We start from the raw sequence: 19,430 nt of genomic DNA, 5'->3' as shown, positions 1-19,430 counted from the left end.
GGCAGGAGGGCCGGAGGAGCAGCAGGAGCCGGAGCAGCGAACCCAGAGCCCGGCGCCCCGTAGAGTAGTAAGTGCGCCCCTCCGCGCCCCCTCCCCGCCCTCGGAAGTTTGACACTCGCGCCCCCACGGTTCTGGGCACACGCCTGCTCTCAGCTCCGCGAGTTTCCATCCTTTGCAAAGTTTTCTGAGGAAGGACAGACCCCCACCTGACCCCATCAACGCCAGACGCTGGGGGCTCCTCGCGGGCAGACCGGGTCCTTGTAGAGAGGGGTGGCTGCCTGGCGAGTCTGTGGGCGGCTGTGGGTGGCTGTGCCTCTGCGCACCGAGCTAGCGGAGCTTGCGGGGCCCGCACACCCGCTCCTGGCCGACTGGCACCAGGTCTTTCTCACCAGCCTGTCTGTGCACCCAGTTCAAGGATTTCCCAGCGGGAAGCCGAGGCGACCTGTGCGCGCCCCGAGTGCACCCGGGGCTCGGGTGCAGGCGCCGAGACGCGGATTCCCCCATCCCCCGCCCCGCCCTGGTGTATGGGGTGCGGGGCTCCAGCCACGCCAACCTTCCCACCCTTTCAGGTCCGTTGCCCAGCAGACCAGCCGACCGGCGGGCGCTGTATCCTGTTTGTTTTCTGCTCCGGCTGCTCTCGTCTCGCCCCCCTTCCACCTCCCACCTAGCCTCCTTACCACCCCCACCTCTCGCCATGGGATGTCGGAGGTGAACCTTTTCATCCCTATTTCATCACAAGAGCAAATCGTCCCTGGGTGTGTGTGTGGGGGGGGGCTAGTCGCTCTGTTCCCAGAGGCTCGCCATTGTTTTCCCACCCCGCGCGTTCCGTACGTAAACACACACACACACACACGCGCACACACACACACACGTGTGTGTGTGCGTGTGTGTGCGTGTGTGTGTGCGTGTGTGTGTGTGCGCGTGCGCGCGCTCGCCGGCAGCTTCGAGTCCCGAGACGCGAAGGGATCGCCCGCGGGGTCTCCCAGCTGCCCGGCTGGATCTTGCAGCTGGAGCTGCTCCATTACTTCACCGGAGCTGGGGGTGGGGTGGGGTGCAGGAACGTGGGGGTGGCTTTAGAGTCCCGGGCGGGGCTGCGAGCTGTGCCTAGGCGGGAAGTGAATTTTGAACTTCAGCCCTGGACCTTTCCGGGAGGACCCCAGCGCACGAGCGGTGGCTCCCGCGCTGGAGGGCGGACAGCAGCTGCAAGGACTCCAGCGGCGTTCCTGGCAGCCGCCCTCGAGACAGGGGCTAGGAGAAAGCCGGCGAGTTTTCCTGGGAAGTTTGCTTTGACTCTGTGGGAATTTCCGGGCAGGGCGCCTCAGCGCTGGTGAGGGGGTCTGGCGTTAGACAGCCAGGGAAGATCCTGCTGTTCTGGGAGGACTTTTCAGGGACCCTGGTTTACGCTGACTGGGCTCCCTTAGGAAGTGACGCTCCAGATGCTGGGATTCAGCACACTTTGGTCCTAATTCCTCACCTATGGGCATCGTGGGCTCCGGCGAGTCTAATTTTTCTAGATTTTCCTTTATGCAAAATGGGAAGAGTTATGCATACGTCTTTGAAATTGGCATCTAATGACTAGTTAAGGGGTAGTGGTTTGGAAGGCATGAACTATAGGAGGATAAGGAGTCCCCCCTCCCCCCTAATTTGACCACTGAAAGCCAAGTATAGCTTAGTGGTTAACTGTCACTGGCGACGTGATTTTAAGCAATTTAACCTTACTGCTGTGTGCCTCACTTTGCTCTTCTGCAAGCTAGGTTTAATATGAACAGTACCTACCTTATTGGGTTCTTGAAGACTAAAAGTCTTAATAAAATAAAGCTCATAGAACAGTGCCTGGCACATAGTGCTGGCACTATGTTCTTGTCATTGTTTCTAACCTGACCTTGAACAGAGCCCAGAAGAGCACTTTGGGACTGTGTTCATTTAATCAATTATAATAATTGTCCACTTCTGGGGAGGAAGAAACCTCACTCTTCTCACCCTTTCCTAATTTTGGCTCCTCAAATCCTACCTATTCCTTGTTTAGTTCCATCTTATCGAGTCTCTTATCTCCTCTGCACCCCCCTTCCTTCCCTCTCTGCGTTTACAATTTTTGTGAAAGGCACTTCATTCTTCTCTCGTAATTTTTTATGAAGATGTATTTTTTTAAGTTTTTAAAAAGTAGATGAGAAGCTGACATACATTCTCTTTCTCTCTTCATTCTTCTCTCTCTCTCTCTCTCTCTCTCTCTCTCTCTCAAATCAATCTTGGCCCAAATTGCAGTGTTCTCAGTGGAAATCAGGCCCCAGGAAGGAAGTGTCTCCACAGGGTGTCCCCTGAGTACTCTGGCCTGGGCTGCTGGCTCAGGATTGGATGTGCATTTGTGTCTCTGGGGCTGGGTGAATTTCTGGGGAGAGGAGCCCAGGTGTCTGGGGCTCAGGGGAAGAGTCAGATGGGATGGGCTGGGGCTGTTCCTGGGGGAGCAGTGATGTCTGGGTTGCCTGCTTCTGAGGCTCACTTGGGAACTGGAATGTCCCAGCTGCCTGGGCAGAATGGTTGTGGGATTTTGGATACCTGACAGTCCACAGTTTCACCTCCAACTCTCCACTTGCATGTAGAATATTTTCTAGGAATTTGGGTTTTTCACAAGCTCCCTTGTCCAATACGAGACTCTGAAAATACGCAGCTTATGTGAGGGGCGAGCTGGGAACAGGAGGAAGAGCAGGCTGCTGCTGGCCACCCACGCTGTCTCAGACAATGGGCTTCTCTCTCTCTCTGACCCTCTAACCCCCTCCCCAGGCATTGAAGATGGCCAGGAGGTTGGTTCTTGGTGCTTGGAAATCCTGCAAGTGGGCGTTTTCAGTGATAAGAACCAGCCAGTTTAGTCCTATTCATTCCTTTAACAGAAATTTGTTGAACATCTATTATATGGGGCTTCAGGGGTGAATAAGACAGGTAGAATGCCTGCCTTCAAGGAGCCTTCTTTCTAGTAAGAGGAAACAGGCAATGCATAACTTGAAATAAGTAACCAAGACAATATTAGATCCTATATGATGTGAAAGAAATTCAACAGGGTGATGTGACAGAGAGCGTATATAGTGGGGGGCAGGGGTGGCCCTAGATAGGGAGGTCAGTGAAAGCCGCCCTAGGAAGAAGACTGCTTAGCGAGAGGCCTGAAGGATGAGAAGGAGCCAGTGGCACAAAGGCCTGTAGAAAGTCTGGCAAATGAAAAATCCCTGAGGCCAGAATAGGGTTTGCAACAGCACTGTGGCTAGAGAGGGAGGCTAGAGGAATCAGAGGAGGCCAGAGCCTGGTCCTAGGGACCTGCTAGGAGTGACTGGTTAGGAGCCTGAATTTTATGGCCAGGTGATGGGAACCCATTGGAGGGGAGTGACATGATCTGATTTATGGTTTTAAAAGATTATTTGGTACACAAGAAATGGTAATCAAAGTCGCCCCAGGGGAGGGAAACAGCGGCTGAGGAATGAGATGGAGGGAAAATGGTGTTTTCACTGTAGACTCTTTTGTCCTTTCTGACTGTAGTACCATGTGCATGTATCAACTACATGCCACCCCCAAAAAGAGTAGTTAAACAAGAGAAGCTCATAACCTGGAAACTGTACTTAGTAAGTGTAAAAAGTGATATAAAACTATATAGTATAGTACCAATTTTGTAAAGATAATATGTATACATACGCATCGTGCACACATACATAGAAAAAAGACTAGAAGGCTGCCTTGAAATGTTTCCAGAGCTTAATTCTAGATACTGGACATATGGTGATTTTTACTTCCTTCTGTATCTTCTGTTGACTTTTCCAATCTTCTACAATGGTCCTAAACCGCTTTTATAAGTGGGAAAAAGATGTAAAAAAGCAGCTTCGGCTGCTAAGCAGGGGATAGCTTGAAGGGGAGCAAGGATGGAAGCAGAGAGGCCAGCTAGGAGGCTGATTTGGAACCGAGGTGATGCCTTGGATTAGGGTGGGCCAATGGGAGATTGTAGAGCAGGTACAGCCAACAGGTCTCACTAACACACCATTGCCTGATATGAGGCTCTGCTCTTGCCTGGAGACGGTGGGCGTTCACCCTAACTCAGATTTTGTGATCAGGAGTGTGGGGATCCGTTATGGTGAAGGACCATTTCTAGTGCTGCCTTGGCTTTGGAAATGTCTCAGGTTCCAGCAACATCTTTATCCCCATCTTTCCTCGTAGTAGAGCGGGGCATCCTGAACATTTTGCTAGTTGGATAATTAGCAGATCAGGGCCACGTGATGTATAAAGTGAGATGGATTTAGAGCCAGTGCATGGAGGGGTATGCGGTACATGACATCTCTGAGCTTGTTTTCCCGTCTGTGAGATGTGACAATAACATCCAATGCCTGCCTCCTAATACATGGAGGCTTCCCCGTCTGATCATGTCTGCAGCAGGGCTCCAAGAATGGTAAGGGTCTTGAGTTTGCTGTTGCTAGACAAGTGTTTGATTGGGCTACACTTGATTCTGCAAAGGTGTTCCTCTCTCTGGAGATGCTTCAAGGCTGGCCTTTATTGGGCAGCCCCCCGAGTAGGTGGCTAGGTAGCAGAAACTGATGCCTCTGGAAAAAGTGGAATTCAAATGCAGCTGTGTCCATGTGCCCCTCCCCCAGCTACTTTCAGGGGTGAAGCTGAGTGTTTGCAAAGGGCTCTGTGCTGGGAAGGCCCCGCCAGGCCCACAGTAAATCGTGCTTTGAATGGGAATTATTTTTGTGCTCAGTGTTTGCTTAAGAGGTTCACTCCTGCCTGAACTCGCTGTGATCCTCACCCTTTGCTGGTCTCCTTCCTAGAACCTGGATGTTTTAGCCAAGAAGACTATCACAGTGCCTGTTACCAGGCAGGGAAATCAGGGTCCATGAAGATCTCTTTCATGGCTTTCAAGCAGGAAGACATGACCTGAATTGGGGTCTTTGCCTGGGTAACCCCATTTTAACTGCCCCTTCCTTAGTCCTTCTTTCAGCTCCTTAGAAAGACTTGATTGGGAGATTTGTTACAGACCAGCTTATCAGGGCCACCTTCAACCTCTGCCACCTTCTCTGGTTGGGGTGATGCTGCTTCTTTTAAAAATTCAAATACTTCCTCTGAGCAGCAGTGATATGGTAGTTGTCTCCTAAGGGTGGGGTGGAGCGGGGTGGAGCATACAGTTCAGCCTGGTGCCTTGGAGCTAGCACAGAGACCCATGTATCTATCCCTGCTCTAGCTTCATGGTGATGAAGGCCCTTGTGGCTCCTCCAGGAAAAGGTTTGTGTCTACTCTGCATGGTCCATGGCATGGAACCTCGCAGTTCCTACCCATGACTCCATGCACGTTCTTGGCTCTCTTACCTCTGAAGACCCTACTGGTCCTGTGACTTGGCCTATCTGAAAGGGGCCGGAAGCCCTGCAGCCCTTCAGCTCAATCCTAGGTGTTATCAGGGAGAGTTTTGATGGACTCAGAGATGGAACAGCGCCAGTGGTCAGTTAGACCTCCAAGAGGCTGTGAGGTGAGGAGGAAGTGGCTGGGGTTTCCCCGTCTCCTCCCAAGGTCATCTGTGGGCAAACCCAAGGACTGGGCACAGCCCGAGATATGCTGTGTGTGACTGTCATCTCAATGTGAGTGTGCGTGCGGGGACAAGCTAGGAGAGCACAGGGGCTGAGATTTGTACCCAAAAGTTGAAGGTTCCAGCCCGAAGTGTTTTTTCTTTCGGTGGGGGTAGGGGTGGGTGGAGGGGTATATAGGGAAGGAAAGAAGTAGCGACAGTCTCTCCAGCTGCCACCTTTTTTCCTAAATAGCGTCACTACCCAGGTGCTTTTGGGAAGCTTGACACAGACCATCAAACCAAATTCAGATCCTTTGACACACAGCATTCAGACTCCCCTCCCCTCAGAAGTGGCCTTAGCATTTAAATGGTCTTGGCATGAAGCCCCATAAACAGCCTAAAGGATTGTGGCCAGGTTGGGGGAGGAGCTTAGTGTTACCCACCCACCTCCAACCTTGTCTCCCTGTGTCTCTGGGACATGTCCAAGGTAGGGTTTTAGTTTTTAGAGTTGAGGGGAGGAGAATGGGCAGAGGCCACAGACTGAGCAGGAACCTTCTGCCCCTTCCCCTGGTGGTTTAGGTCTGTGATCCCTGCCAGGCCTGGAGCTCCCTGGGGGATCCGCCCCAGAGGAGGCCAGACTGTTCTCCTCCTTTCGCCCTACCTCCCCCATCCCCGCCCCGGCTTGACTCAGAATGGAATGTGCAGCCTGTGGAACAGGATGGGGTGAGAACTGGTTCCCAGAGGGCCTGGTCCCGCCCCTTCTCCAAAGTGGGTGGGGGACCCTGGGGCTGACTGGCTCCTTGGCACAGCTAGAGGTTCCCCTGCCAGTCCCAGGCCTGTGCTGAGTTGGGGCAGAGGTGGATGACATGGGGTTCAGGTCCAGCCATTTGAAGGGACAGCCAGGGGGTTTCCTTTTAAGTCCAAGATGAGGGTAGGTGGCCGATTAGAGGCCAGGTGAAGCAGGCAAAGCGGATCCTCCCAACTCCCACAGCTGGGGTGGCCTGCCCTGGACCAACAGCCTTTGCTGGCTTCTTTTTAAAAATTGCGGTTTATATTTATTTTGTTATTTCTATATTTCTGTAGTTTCTAAAAGTAGTACAACAATGTTATATTTTTATAATCAGAATGGCAAGGGTTTAAAATATATGTAGAATTGCCAGACAGTGAAACAAAAAGTAGTTGTCCATTTACTCTCTGGAAGACCAAAAGGAGTTGAGGCTTGACCAGCACTAGAATATTCTGCGGAAGAAAGGGTCCCTGGCAGGAGGGGTAATAGTGGGAATATGCGAAGAAGCCTGTAGGACTGGACTGATACCCTTTCAAGATGACAGTTGAGTGGGCCCCGTGGACCCCACTGATGGGCTAGGCTGGGGTGGGTGGCCCAGGGACCCAGGCCCTTGAGGCCTCCTGTGTTGGCCCTGGCACCTGGGAGGTGGCAGGAAAGGGAGTGTAGCCTTGGCTTAAGTTGCCCTCATGCTGACACAAGAGAATTAACTCTTGCCTGGCCACACAAGGCAGGCCTTTCACTCTCACCCTCACCGTGGAGGGTGAGGGGAGTTTTCTGTTTAAGTGTGTGGGATGTGAAGCTCTGTCAAGTCTTCGCCCCCCACCTCCCAACCCTATTGAAGGAGTCTGAAGTCATTCACCCATCCCGTGAGGCTTTGGTTCCAGGCCTGTCCCTTGAGGGGTGGGGTGGAGTGGGGTGGAGTGGGGAAGGAAGGGCAAATAAAAGGTGAGTGGGGAGGGGCTGGAAGGACGGCTGTGTGCAGGTACAGCCAGGCTGTCAGAGGCAGGTGGGGTGAGGGGAGTGGGGAATGAATGGGAGTTGTTGAAAGCAGAAGGGAGTGGCCCCTTCAGCCCCTGCCATTTCTCTGGCTTGCCTGGCTCTTTTTCTTGGCTGGTGGAGAGAGTGTGCGAGCATGCGAGCATGCGTGTGTGCGTCCATGTGCATGCGCATATGCGCATGTGCATGTATGTGTTTAGGCAGCCAGTTGGGAGCTTGGTCAGCCCCCTTCTGACCCTTGGGGAACCGGGCAAAGCCTCTGAGAGCCCAGGGAGACAGTGGGGACATTAGACCAGTGTCAAGGAGGAAGGGGGAGAGTGGACTGGGAGGCAAAGAAAGAGGCAGGCGGGTGCCATGCCGAGGAGAGGCAGAGGGAGGCCCTTCTCTTGTCCCTCCTCCCGAGCTCTAGTCTCCCATATCCTCTGAGCCCCACACGATTGGGGTTTCAATCCCGGTCTATCTGGGGAGCAGCACGCAGTGGGCAATCACTCTCCATCCCTCCCTTCTGTCTCTGTAAGCTCAATTTCCTCCTGCAGTGTCCTTGTGAGCATGGAACCGCAGCCGCCCCCTCACATCAGGAGTGGATGATGTGGGAATCTGGCCAGGGCGAGGGGCCAGAGAGGAGGGGGATTTGGTGGTGGGTCAGTGGGGTCCCCTAGCTGGGGCTGGTGGGACAGGGAGGGGAGATGGTCTCAGCCTTCACCCACAGGTACCTTAGCCAGGAAGCAGGGTCAGAGAACTGAGAAGGGACTTGTGTCACATCTGGTCTGGAGCAGAGGTACACAGCAGAAGAGCTTTCTTTTTGGTATCTGAGGAAGTGAAAGGATGAACTTTACTGCTGTCTGACAGAATTACTGTAACAAGTATCTAAGTCTGGGTGAATGAGGCTCTTAGAGTTGTGCAGTGCACAGTCTGCACAGTTGGCCGTGAGGGCCCTGTCGGAACTGGCTCAGACCATTCAGGGACTTAGTGTGTGCTTTTTTGTTGTTGTTGTTGTTGTTATTGTTTTTTAATTTTTAAAAATTTTATTTTTAATTACATTTGACATATAATATTATATTAATTTCAAGTGTACAACATAGTGATTCAACATTTATATATCTTACAAAGTGATCACCACGATAAATATAGTGACCATTCATTAACATACATAATTCTTAGGATATTATTATTGACTCTATTCCCTTTGCTGTACATTACATCCTTGTGGCTTATTTTATAACTGGAAGTTTGCATTTCTTAATCTCCCTTCCCCTTTTCCACCTTACTTCCCACCCCCACCCCCTCTTCTCTGGCATCAGTTTGTTCTCTGTATCTATGAGTTTGTTTCTGTTTTATTTGTTTGTTTACTTTGTTTTTTTTAGATTCCACATATTAGTGAAAACATATGGTATTTGTCTTTCTTTTTTGACTTATTTCACTTAGCATAATACCCTCTAGGTTTACCCATGTTGTCGCAAATGGTACAATTTCATTCTTTTTTATGGCTGAGTAATATTTCATTGTATATTTGTACCACTTTATCCATTCATCTGTTGATAGACATCTATGTTGATTTCATTCCATATCTTGGCTATTGTAAACAATGCTACAGTGAACATAAGTGTGCATATTATTTTTTTGAATTCGTGTTTTGGACTTCTTTGGCTGAATACCCAGAAATGGAATTGGTGAGACCTATGGTAGTTCTATTTTTAATTTTTTGAGGATCTCCCATACTGCTTTTTATAGTGTCTGCACCAGTTTACGATCCCAACAGTGTGTGAGGCTCCTTTTCCTCCACATCCTCGCCAGCACTTGTTGTTTGTTCTTTTTGACGATAGCCATTCTGACAGGCGTGAGGTTGGGACCTATGGTTTTCATAATGGAAGTTTTCTTCTCTTCCGCTAGCTCTGCTTGGCCTTAGAGCCATCCTCCTCAACATGACACCCCCAATCCGGAGGTGATTCTTGGCTATTGTTTACCCCTTTCTGGGCAGTGATTGACTTGGAGCTTGGGGAACCAGAATTGAAAGGAGAGCCGGTGTGCAAGCTTAGGTTGGGTGTGTTGGGCAGTTTAGAGTGGATCTGGAGTTGGACCATAACCATCCTTCTTGTGGAATCAGAGTCCTGTTTGGATAATTGGCCACAGGTATAAGGGACCTTGTGATTCCCAAGGCAAAGCTGGATGGGGCAGGGAAGGCTGATGGGCGAATGGGGAGAAGAGGTTCCTGCCTCCCCTGACAGCAACCCCTCCGCCAGGCCCTTTTGCTGGCCTTCTACCCACAGGGTCTCCTCTGTGTCCTACCTTTCTCCCTGTCCCATTATGAAAACTCACCCATCCCTTGCCCCTCAGGATCCCGCCCTTGATATCTGAAGAGATTGCTGGCTGATTGAATTTAGCAACCTAAGTTCAGGTGCTGGTGACAGACAACAGGGAACTACTGAAGCACTTGAGCCTTCTCACCAGCCACAGGGCCTTATTAGTCCACGAGGTGACTCTCCCAGTGGGAACTTGGAATAGAGGTGGAGTGGGTGTTTGGCCTGTGGGAGCCTGCTCAGTTCATCCATCCGCTCAGCATATGTGTAGCGAGTGCCTGCCTCTTGGCTGTGCCCTGCTACACTGGGCTAACAGACCAGCATAGCCCTTACACAGTTTTGAAGAAGATAAAGAGAAGTAAATAATTGATTAGATACTGACTGACAAGAGTGGAGGTAGGGAGGTGCAGGGTGGAGTGCTTTGGGAGCACTCAAGATGGGTACCACAGCCAGATTTGGGCAGTCAAGGAAGGCTCCCTGGAAGAGGAAACAAAGACCCAGAGAATGAGGAGATAGCTTGGCTAGAACAGGTGAGAGAGAGGAGAAGGTTGTGAGGGCAGATCCCCTTGTTTCCCAGAGGCTCCACCTGGGTCTCCAAGAGCATGTCAGATGACCATCCTGACTTTGGCAGGGGGTTAAGTAGGGGGCATTCGAAGACAGGGCGGCTAGGGGCTCTTGGTGCCCAGAGGCCTTGTTCAGCTATGAGTCGTGTGTGCCAGGACACGGGGACATGGGTTTTGCGGTACACTAGTATGTATGGATGTGTGGGGGCTGCTCGTGGTGTGGCGCTGTGGGTTCCAGTGGGACTAGAGCATAGTGCAGCGTGTGGCCCAAGCAGCCCAGGGATTGGAAGCCCAAGCCTCGCCCAGGCAGCTGCAGGGGGTGCAGGATTGCCAGGACCAACTGCAAATTAGCCAGGCTGGCGTTAAATGCCTTTGCTACTTCTCTTTCTCTCCTCCCCTCCCGTTCCTCCCTGCCTTCCTGAAAATCAACAACTGTGTCAACAGCGGGGTGATTGTGCTTGGCCGGCAGCCTCCAGGGCTGCCAGGACCAGGCAGGTGCTGGCAGGGGCTGTCGGAGCCCCACGCTGGGAGCAAGCTGGGCCTGGCTGCCAGGGCTGCAGGATAAACAAGGCCGCACACAGGCTGGCCAGGAGGGAGGGAGCCCATGGGCAGGCAGGAGGGAGAACAGGTGTCTCAGGAGCACTGCAGACACAAAGGACCTCTTGTCTCCTCCTCCCTGGCCCCAGAGAGCAACCCCCCTCCTCCCTCTCTCAGGCCCAGTCCTGAGACCAGTGGCCAGGTCAACTAGGGGTGGGGGGAGTGAGGGAAGGGCAGGTCCCGACCTCTAGACTCCCCCTGCCTCTTGGTGCTTGTTTTTCTTGCTTCAGATGAGGTAAAACCAATCCTGACTGGGGCAGGGTTGGAGTAGGGGGAGCTGGGCACACTAGCCGCACCCATCATGAGACCTCAGTGAATCTCAGTTTCCCCACTGGAAAGCCAGAAAGACCCCTCACCCCTGCTAGGGTGCCCAAGGAAGAAACGGACGGGAGATGTGAAGGGCACCTGGCGCTTTTGGGAGGAAAGAAGCACTGAATGTCAGAGGTGATGGAAGATGGGTTGACAAGGAGGGAGCCCTGGGCCAAGGCATTCCAGGTGGAATTAGAGGCTGGAGGACTTTGGGGTGCAGCAACATGCTCCTTCTTCTATACCTCGTTATGAAACAAACCTTTACTGAGCACCTACCATGTGCCAGGCACTGTACTCGGGTTCTGAGAGGCAAGGAAAAATAATACAGTACCAGCACAGACCGGCAGATTCTGCCGCCGACTGCCTGTGTGGTCTTGGGTAAGTAACTTAACCTCTCTGTGTCTCAGTTTCCTCATCTGTAAAATGGAGGTGATAATAGTCACTGCCTGGCGGGGCTGTCGTGATTGTTAAATGTGTAAAGAGAGGCCTGGTGCGATGCACGTTGTATAGTAAGCACTATATAAGAGAAGGCCATTACTGTCCCTGTGCCTCAGAGAATCGGGAGCAGAAATCTAGCCAGAGCCTGGAAACTAGGCAAGTAAAAAACAATTGCAGTCCAGTCAAGTACTAGAGACCTGGATGTCCAAGGGCTCTGGAATGCCCTGGAGAAACAATCAGCTTTGCTTCGGATTACTAGGGAGTGATTTATGAAGGGCCAGGACATCTGAGCTGGGCTTTGAGTGAGGTGTAGGAGTTTTCTGGTGAAGAATGTAGGACAGGCCTTCTAGGTAGAGGCACCTAGTGACCAGAGCGTAGAGATGTGAAAGTGCAGGTCTGTACCTGTATTATAGATGGTGAGGACAACGGCTGGAGGGGTGCCTGGGCCAGGCTGAGAAGACTTCAGGCTCATCCCAGCTTGCTGCGAGGGGGAGGTGCCAATTTTAGTTGTCACACTGTGTCTTTCTCCTCGTTTTTACTTCCTCCACACCAATACATTATGAAAAACTTAGTCTCACTCACTCTGTAATATCTTTAATTTATAGAGAAGCAGGATTGTTTAGTGAAAACGCCACAGAGTTTTAGAGTCAGAAAGTTCTAGATTTGAAAATTTTGGATGTTGAATCTTGATATTGGGCCATATACCTAATTTCTTTAAGTCTCATTTTCCTTTTCCACAGAATGGGGTAATGGATCTCCCCTGGGGCTGGGTGAGTGTGGGATAAGAGAGAAAGGTGAGCCAAGTACTCACGACCCTCGGTTGCATAGTAAATGGGAGCTCTGAGGATCACTCCTTGTGTGGTACTGTCCGTGTCAGGCCCTTCCTGGGCCTCAGTTTCTGTATCTGTAACGTGGAAACGACTGTGTCTCCTTCCTTCCATGATTTTTGAACTGGTGCTAGGCCATGGGCAGATCAGTCACGCTGGGAGGCTCCGGACCAGAGGGGCCGGACGCTGGCCTTCCTGTGGCAGCGCGGGGCCTGCAGGGCTGAACTGAAGGGAGCTGACTCCACAGCGGCTGTAGCAGCGGTTCCAGTCTCGGTGCTGCTCCCTGTGCATCAGGCAGTGGGGCCCCCGCCCTGCCTTTCCCACAGGGGTGAAGCACCTCAGCGGCCCTCTGGCTTCTTCCTGTGACTGCAGAGCTGGTGATGAGGGCTTGCGGGCAGCGGGGGCCAATGGGCAGACTGAGACTCTGGTCTAGCTTTGGCTTATGTGCCCTCTGGCCTCTTGGAAACTTGCTTTTCCCATCTGCAACTTGGAAAGAGCCATTGTGACCCCTGCCAGGATGAAATGAGAATGCTGGGCTGCTGTGGCAGTAGTCATATAAGGACAATGACAGCCATCTTGGTCATTTTTGTTGCAGTTTTAAAACTCCAGATGTGGAGTCAGACTCCTCTCCATAAACCTGCGTTGTCACTTGGTGCTGCCCCCACCCTCCCGGTTGGCCTCCCTCCATGTGGCTTATCTCAGGGCTGCCTCACAACACCTGTGATCAGGAAGGGCTGAGAGTATCTAACTGCCCATCCTGTGGGTGAGGAGACTGAGATTTGGAGATGGGGACTTGTCCAAACGGTGGGGCTTCCTTGTCCTGCACTGGTTGTCTGCAGGGGTGAGCTAGCTGGTCCACACCGTGTGTCTGACCCTGTGAAGAACCAGTGGAAACCCACTCGGGGATTCGCTGCAGAGCCCCCTGGCCTCCTGCGGTTGCTTTTGAGGAATTGGTGATAGGAAGGGCCGGGGCACTGAGGGATGTCTAGAGCCCATAGGGTCTCCTGACATTTGCAAGGAGCCTATCCCGAGACCAGGTTGGAAGCATGTTTGCCTAGGCAGAGGCCACTATTCTCCTTTCCACCCTCACTTGCCACTTCGGTCGTGCCCGGTGTGAGCACATGTGTGTTTTGTCTTCTTTGTCTGTACTCATGTTTCTCAGGTGGCTGCAAGGTGAGGTGAGGCCAAAGAGAGAAGTTGGTGCAAAGGGGAATGCTGGGAGGTGTGGCTGGGGACAGTACTCTGGGATGCCCTGACCAGGCTGCCAGATAGCTTCCTAGGTAACCCTGAGTGAGAGGGTTAGAAAGAAAGAGCAACAGTCACACTTGGATTTTTTCAAGGGCATGTACATATTTACATGCAATTTGTATATAACCAATACAGCGAACACAATTTTATAATCTATCTCTCGGCATATTCAGATCTGTCTTTTATACCATTGTTCTTTGCAAATATGGCTGCTTCTGGCTTTTTGCTCATCTATGCCTTCTTACTCCTGTCCCATTTCCCCCAATGACCCTTCTCAGAAGGCAGGAGACTGAGAATGGAGTCAGCTCCAGGTCACTTTCTACATATCTGCCCTCCCTGGGGGCAGCACAGAGGGCTGGACAAGCCACTGATCTTCAGCAGGGACACACAGGCCCAGTCAGTCATTCTACCACTCCCCGGTGGCCACCCTCACCTGCGAATGGGTACCGGGGAGCCTTCGCACGCAGGCGCACAGTGCTTGGGACTTAGCAGGTGCTCAGTAAATGTGAGGATAAAGTGAAATTAGAGACAGAAGGATTTCCTCTGGGCCTGGCTGTTGTGCTTGTGACCAGCGAGGCTAGTGCGGAAAAGGGAGCACCCGGGGGTTCTGGGGTGGTAAGAATCCATTTCTCTCTCTGACTGTGGCCAAAGGAGGTATTTAGTTCTCTTCTTGGCCTTGCAGGAAATAGTGCTGGGGGTGAGAGAAGCCCAGGCCTTCTATTATTTTGTTTTCCAGATTGAGAATATGTAATGAGCAATTTACGACACCCAGGTCTCCAGCCAAGCACATTCTGTTCTCCAGTGTTGAGGAGAATCTTAGGGGCCATGGCAAGAGGCTGGACAGGAAAGAGCACGGGTCAACAATTTCATGATTGACTGTGTGGTGTCCTGGCCTGTGCTAGGGGACAGTTTTAGTGCAGGGCCAATTCGAACCCAGCCCTGTGCGGGCAGATGCCCTTCTGTATGGCATGGCATTCCTCCCTGAACTCAAATGGCTCTTGAAAGCGGGGCAGGTAGGCTCTCCTCTCACACTCATGCCCACTGGGCCTCGGGCTCCAGATTTTTCTCTGAAATGGGGTCAGGGCACTGATGTTTAGAACAGTCACTGTAGGGTTTGTTGAGATGGCAGGGCCCGGGAAGACCCCTGTGAGGAACGGAGAGCAGCTGTGTGCTAGAGGACCCCGGAAGAGGGGGAGCTGGCAAGATGACCACCCTGTGGAAAGAATGGCGCACATGCAAAACAACCCCCTTTCTGCAGAAGTGCTGAGCTGGTGGAATTTAGCTCGGTGGCTGCGAGATCGGGGCAGTAGATAGAGCTCTGCGGGCGCCTGGGCCGTGTGTGCAAGGTTGTGTGGGGGACAATGGAGAGGGCAGGAGCAGCACCTGGGGAGACTCCTCCACCAGGCTGGCCTCTGCACTTCCCCGGCCTTATCACACGTCTCCGTTCCTGGAAGCAAGTCTCCTTCCTCCATCCGCCCCTCACGTAAGTTGGTTTCATCCTTTCCTTGCTGTCCCCTCATTCTCCTCCCAACTCTGGCTTGGACTAGAAGTAGTTACGTTAACCTTTCTTCAGGGAGTGGGCAGATTTCTCAGGGTCAGGGCCGGTGGTGCCTGGTCCCCTGGCCTCGGCCTCGCTGCTGCGAGGGTCTCAGGCTGCTCTGAGGAGAGTGAATCTCTCAAGTCGTGGATTCCTGCAACCCAGCGGGTCTCTAAGCTTGGTGCCATTGCTTGATTGGGAAGGGCAGACTTGCTGGAGGGAGAAAACGTTTCTGTGGGACTCTGGAAGGAGCCAGGGTAGAGAATCTGTGCGTCGAGCAGTGGGGAAGACGGACGTTGGGCACTGAGAGAACGGGCCTGGTTTCCAGCTGTGAGGTTTGGACCATTATTTTTATCCTCACACAGCTGATTGCCACTCAGTCCTGAAGCGGGTACTTGTCCTCTGTTCTCAGGTTGACATCCTTCTCCCTGGCTAGCTCAAGGCTCTTGCTAGGGTTCATGAAAGGATGAACTCGGAGATTCAATTCAGCACAGATAAGTTCAGTAAAGTGTGTGTGGAGCACATACTCTGGGCCCAGCACCAGACTTGGCTCCACTAGCAACCCCGTGGCCTGCTAAGGCAAATAGTAGTGGGGCACCTCTGCACCAGGGGCTTTGAGGGGTCCTTCTGGGGGAAAGGGAGGGCCTTGGCTTAGATGGAAATTACCAAGGTCGTAGCAGGCCAGGGAGCTAGGACTTTGTTGATAATAAGGAACCAGAGAATATTTCAGAGAACTTTCAGGATGGTGGCTCATTCATTCAGGCTGAAACTTCTCTCTCACTGTTCTATGACAAATTCTAACAGATCTCTGTTCTCTTTCTTTCCTTAAAGACATTTTGCTGCCTTCAAATCACGCTAAACTGTTTAGCGGTCAAGACAACTGTACCTTCCCTGCCAGGGCTAGTCGGATCCCAGGGTGTGGGGCCGCACCGGCAGCCCTGGGTGGTGGGGATGTCCCTTTTCCCTGTCTTCCCTGACCTATGCCACCCTTGGCTTTGGTCCCACTGGGCCCAAGTGCACGAGTATGGGTGGCCAGCTTTCCTGGGAAATCTAACGTGCCATTTCTAAACGAATGGGCAAATTTATATTGTTTAGAAATATATTGAGAAATATTAATCTCTATATGTCTTTTTAAAAGGCAATGGTTTGATATGGTTTTGAACAAATGAGATAGGGAGTTGGGTGAGCTTTACCAAACCCTCATTATGCAAAGGCACTGGGTGAGGCTGGCGGAGAGGAGACCAGACCCTGTCTCGGTCTGGAGTGGTGAGACGAAATCCTAGGAAACCAGGCTGCACTGTGGGAACAAAGCCTTTCAGCAGAGTTGGCCAGGGCAGGACTGATGGTGTCGGTCGCGTCTCCGCAGCCTTGGGTTAGGGAGTCTCGGGGTGAGGTGGAGTTCGGCAGATCTAGATTTGAGTGCTGGTTTTTCTGCTTCTAAGCTGTGTGATTTCTGGCAAATACCAGAACTTTCTTAGGGCCTACTTTTCTCACAATGGGAAAAGAATAATACCTGCCTCACAAAGTGAAAAGGATTTAATGAAGTGGTGTATATATTACAGCACTTAGTACAGGGCCTGGAGTGTAGGAGGCACCGGTAAGTGGGAGCCGATATTAGTACTGTGGCCACTGTGCTGGTGGTTGTTGGGGCCTGTGCTGGGGTGCGATGCTGCTGCTCTCCTGGGGCCTGCCTGGGTGCCCCTCGGGTCATGAGTGTAGCCTCTGTAGGATCCGGGGAAAGAGAGTGTGGCGGGGATAGACTGCCGGCCGTGACACCTCCCTCAGCCTCCCTCAGTATTTCTTCTTCAGATGTGACCCACAGATATGCTGTTTGGCCCTGGCTAAGTTACTTAGCTTCTTTGTGCTTCAGCTTCCTCAACTGTAAAATGCGGCCGACAATCAGTCCTGCACGTTGGGAGGATTAAATAAAAAGGGTTACGTGGAAAGTGTTCAGAATAGCGTCTGCCACAGGGTACTCTTCTCCAGGTATTTGGTGGTTACTGTTGCTGTGGTTATTCTGTTACTGGAGCGAAGCATTCTCTCAAAGAAACAAGGGTGAGACCTGCTCGCCGAGTGTCCGGGAGCTGGGAGCAGGGGTGGGCTGGGGTGGAGACCCCGCCGTGCTGGTGCCAGAGAGCAGCCCAGAAAGGGAACTCTGTTTCTCACACACTCGCTGCGGGCTGGGCGTTGTCAGGTGTAGTAGAAATGACAGTCTGGTTCAGAGTGCCCTGCCTTTTGTTTTTTTTGCTCAGTATGGTCCCTTAAATTGGTCTCTAAGGGGGTCAGTTCTGCACCAAGCAGGACAGATTTTTGTAAAACCGATGAAATTCACAAGTAGTTGGGATCACTTTGAGGCTGGAAACCACCACATTTACAAAAGCTAGCTGTAGTGATCAACAGTCTTTCACTAACCTTTGGACTCTGGGTGCCCAGGAGCTGCCCGCAGGAGCCTGGCAGGAAGCGAAGGCTGCCTGGTCCGCACCCATGTCTATGGTGAGAGGGTTAATTGGGTTTGGAGTGCCTCTGGACAGTGGTCTCTTCTCCCAGAGCCTTGGGCTGTGATTTTGAGCTTGAGGTCAGGCAAACCCTAAGTGGGACTCTGCCTTCGCTCCTTGGCTTCAGTCGCCTCATCTATAAAATAGGTTTTGTCACTGCCGAAAACATCTGTGAAGTGCTCAGCTTGTAGTGATCACTCAAAAAATGGCAGGTGCCGTCAGTATCTTTCTGATGATTTGACTGCAACCTGAAGACAGAGATCAGAGGCTTAGCAGCACCCGTATTTATTTCACAGCGTCAAAGGCTATGGTGCCTCCCCCACTTATAAGATTATCTCTGGGGGGAGAAGGAAGAATTCACTCCACAAGCAAATAGAAAAACTGAGACCTAGGAAGTTTGGGTGGTGTGTCCCAGATCTTACAGTGAATGAAAGGTGTCCAAACCCCTCCCCCATGTATGGGGCTTTATAAACCAGCCATCAAGTATATGAAGCGCTTTGACATTTAGAAAATCACTCTGCTAAGGCTCCCAGCAATCTCTTGGTGTGTATTTTGACTCCCAATTCACAGATAAGAAAGCTGAGGCTCAGAGAATTAAGACCGAGTTTGTGGGAGAGCTAGGGCTCAAACTCAGACCTCTGCCTCCAGATTCAGCGCTCAATTCCACCGTGCACTCAGAAGTCTCACGTCAGCCTGTCTAGACCCTCTCTACAATTATTTTCCCCGTTCCATACTGGTAGGTCTGTTAGGGTGGTGGATAGTCATGAGCCGGCAGGAAGAGGGTTAAATTCCTCCTAAGCACAGTGCTGGTTTTGAGCTGGCGCCTCTAGTGACCCCATCACTGACCCCCATCCCCTGGGTCAGGGCAGCAGGCTGTGGGGGAAGGGCAGAAAGCCTCTAACAGCCCAGTGGGGGCAGAGGGCGGTCCTGGGGAGGCAAGGGTGGGAGAGGAGACGCTCATCCTTGTTCCTCTTTGGACAAAAATGGACAAGATGCTGGTGGTTTTTTGGTTTCCATAGGAAATCCCTCAGGGTCCCTCGTGGTGGCCTGCCATCGGAGCACGGGCAGCTCTCAGAGACACTGGAAATGGTGTGATGTGTTCTTAGTTAAGTGGGAACTGGGATAATTTTTACCAGTAAAGGCACCACTAATAGAAAGTGGAAATATCAAGTGAACCTTAGGGCTGGATGAGACTTTGGTCCCAGCTCGTCATTCACCGAGGAGGAAAGGGGTGATTTGGCGACCCACAGAAGCCAGCATGTGGGATAAGGGGGTGGGTCCCTGCAGACTGAGAACGCTGCCCATTTCCCTCATTCTCTCCTCAGGTGGCCCCTACCCCAGTCACCCCCACTGTTAGCACAGACCTTCCCTGGGGACCCTTGTCAGGGAGAACACCGAGAGCAAATCTAGAGAGAGGCCCCGAGCGGGGAGGATAATTCTCCCAGGGTTGTTTGGCAGGTCGGGGGCACACCTGTTCTGGAACCAGGTGTCAGTCCAGTGCTTTCCTTGAAACCACCACCCTAAGAAGGACATTCGAGTAAAGGATTTCTGGGAAAGCCAAGGAACCAACGTGAAGGAACACGAAATCTCTTCCTCTATCCCCATCTTCCTGCCCCCAGATCTCTTTACCTCTCTGCTAAGGGACCCTAAATACACCTTGTCCCTGCATGGCAGGTGGAAGCCTTGAATCCTAGAAGCGCGGGAGGCTTCCAGGGGAAGCCTTCTAGCTAGTGGGCACTGTCGGACCCTGGCCTTTTCTAGACACTTCAATTAGTGACGTTAATTATGGCTTTGTGAGCATGGGCCCAC

At 52.0% G+C, this 19,430-nt stretch overlaps 1 protein-coding gene across 5 annotated transcripts in view; it reads left to right on the top strand.

The window, feature by feature from the left end:
- The window catches only part of SOX13 (SRY-box 13), a 45,290-nt gene that overhangs the window by 515 nt on the left and 25,345 nt on the right, over positions 1–19,430 (top strand). For 2 of the 5 annotated variants that reach the window (XM_025040502.1, XM_025040501.1), the window contains exon 1: positions 100–708. The exons of 1 other annotated variant lie outside the window; for it this stretch is intronic. In XM_025040502.1, the coding sequence (XP_024896270.1) occupies positions 695–708 (14 nt within the window). In that variant the 5' untranslated portion in view covers positions 100–694. Of the gene's footprint in view, positions 68–97; positions 709–19,430 lie in introns of those variants that run through there. 2 more of the 5 variants (XM_006922873.3, XM_025040505.1) reach the window with 2 other exon arrangements.

The sequence above is a fragment of the Pteropus alecto genome, unplaced genomic scaffold, assembly GCF_000325575.1.
Source record: "Pteropus alecto unplaced genomic scaffold, ASM32557v1 scaffold359, whole genome shotgun sequence".
Taxonomy (NCBI): domain Eukaryota; kingdom Metazoa; phylum Chordata; class Mammalia; order Chiroptera; family Pteropodidae; genus Pteropus; species Pteropus alecto.
The sequence above is the reverse complement of the archived record's forward strand: the minus strand, read 5'-3'. Positions and strand labels throughout refer to the sequence as shown.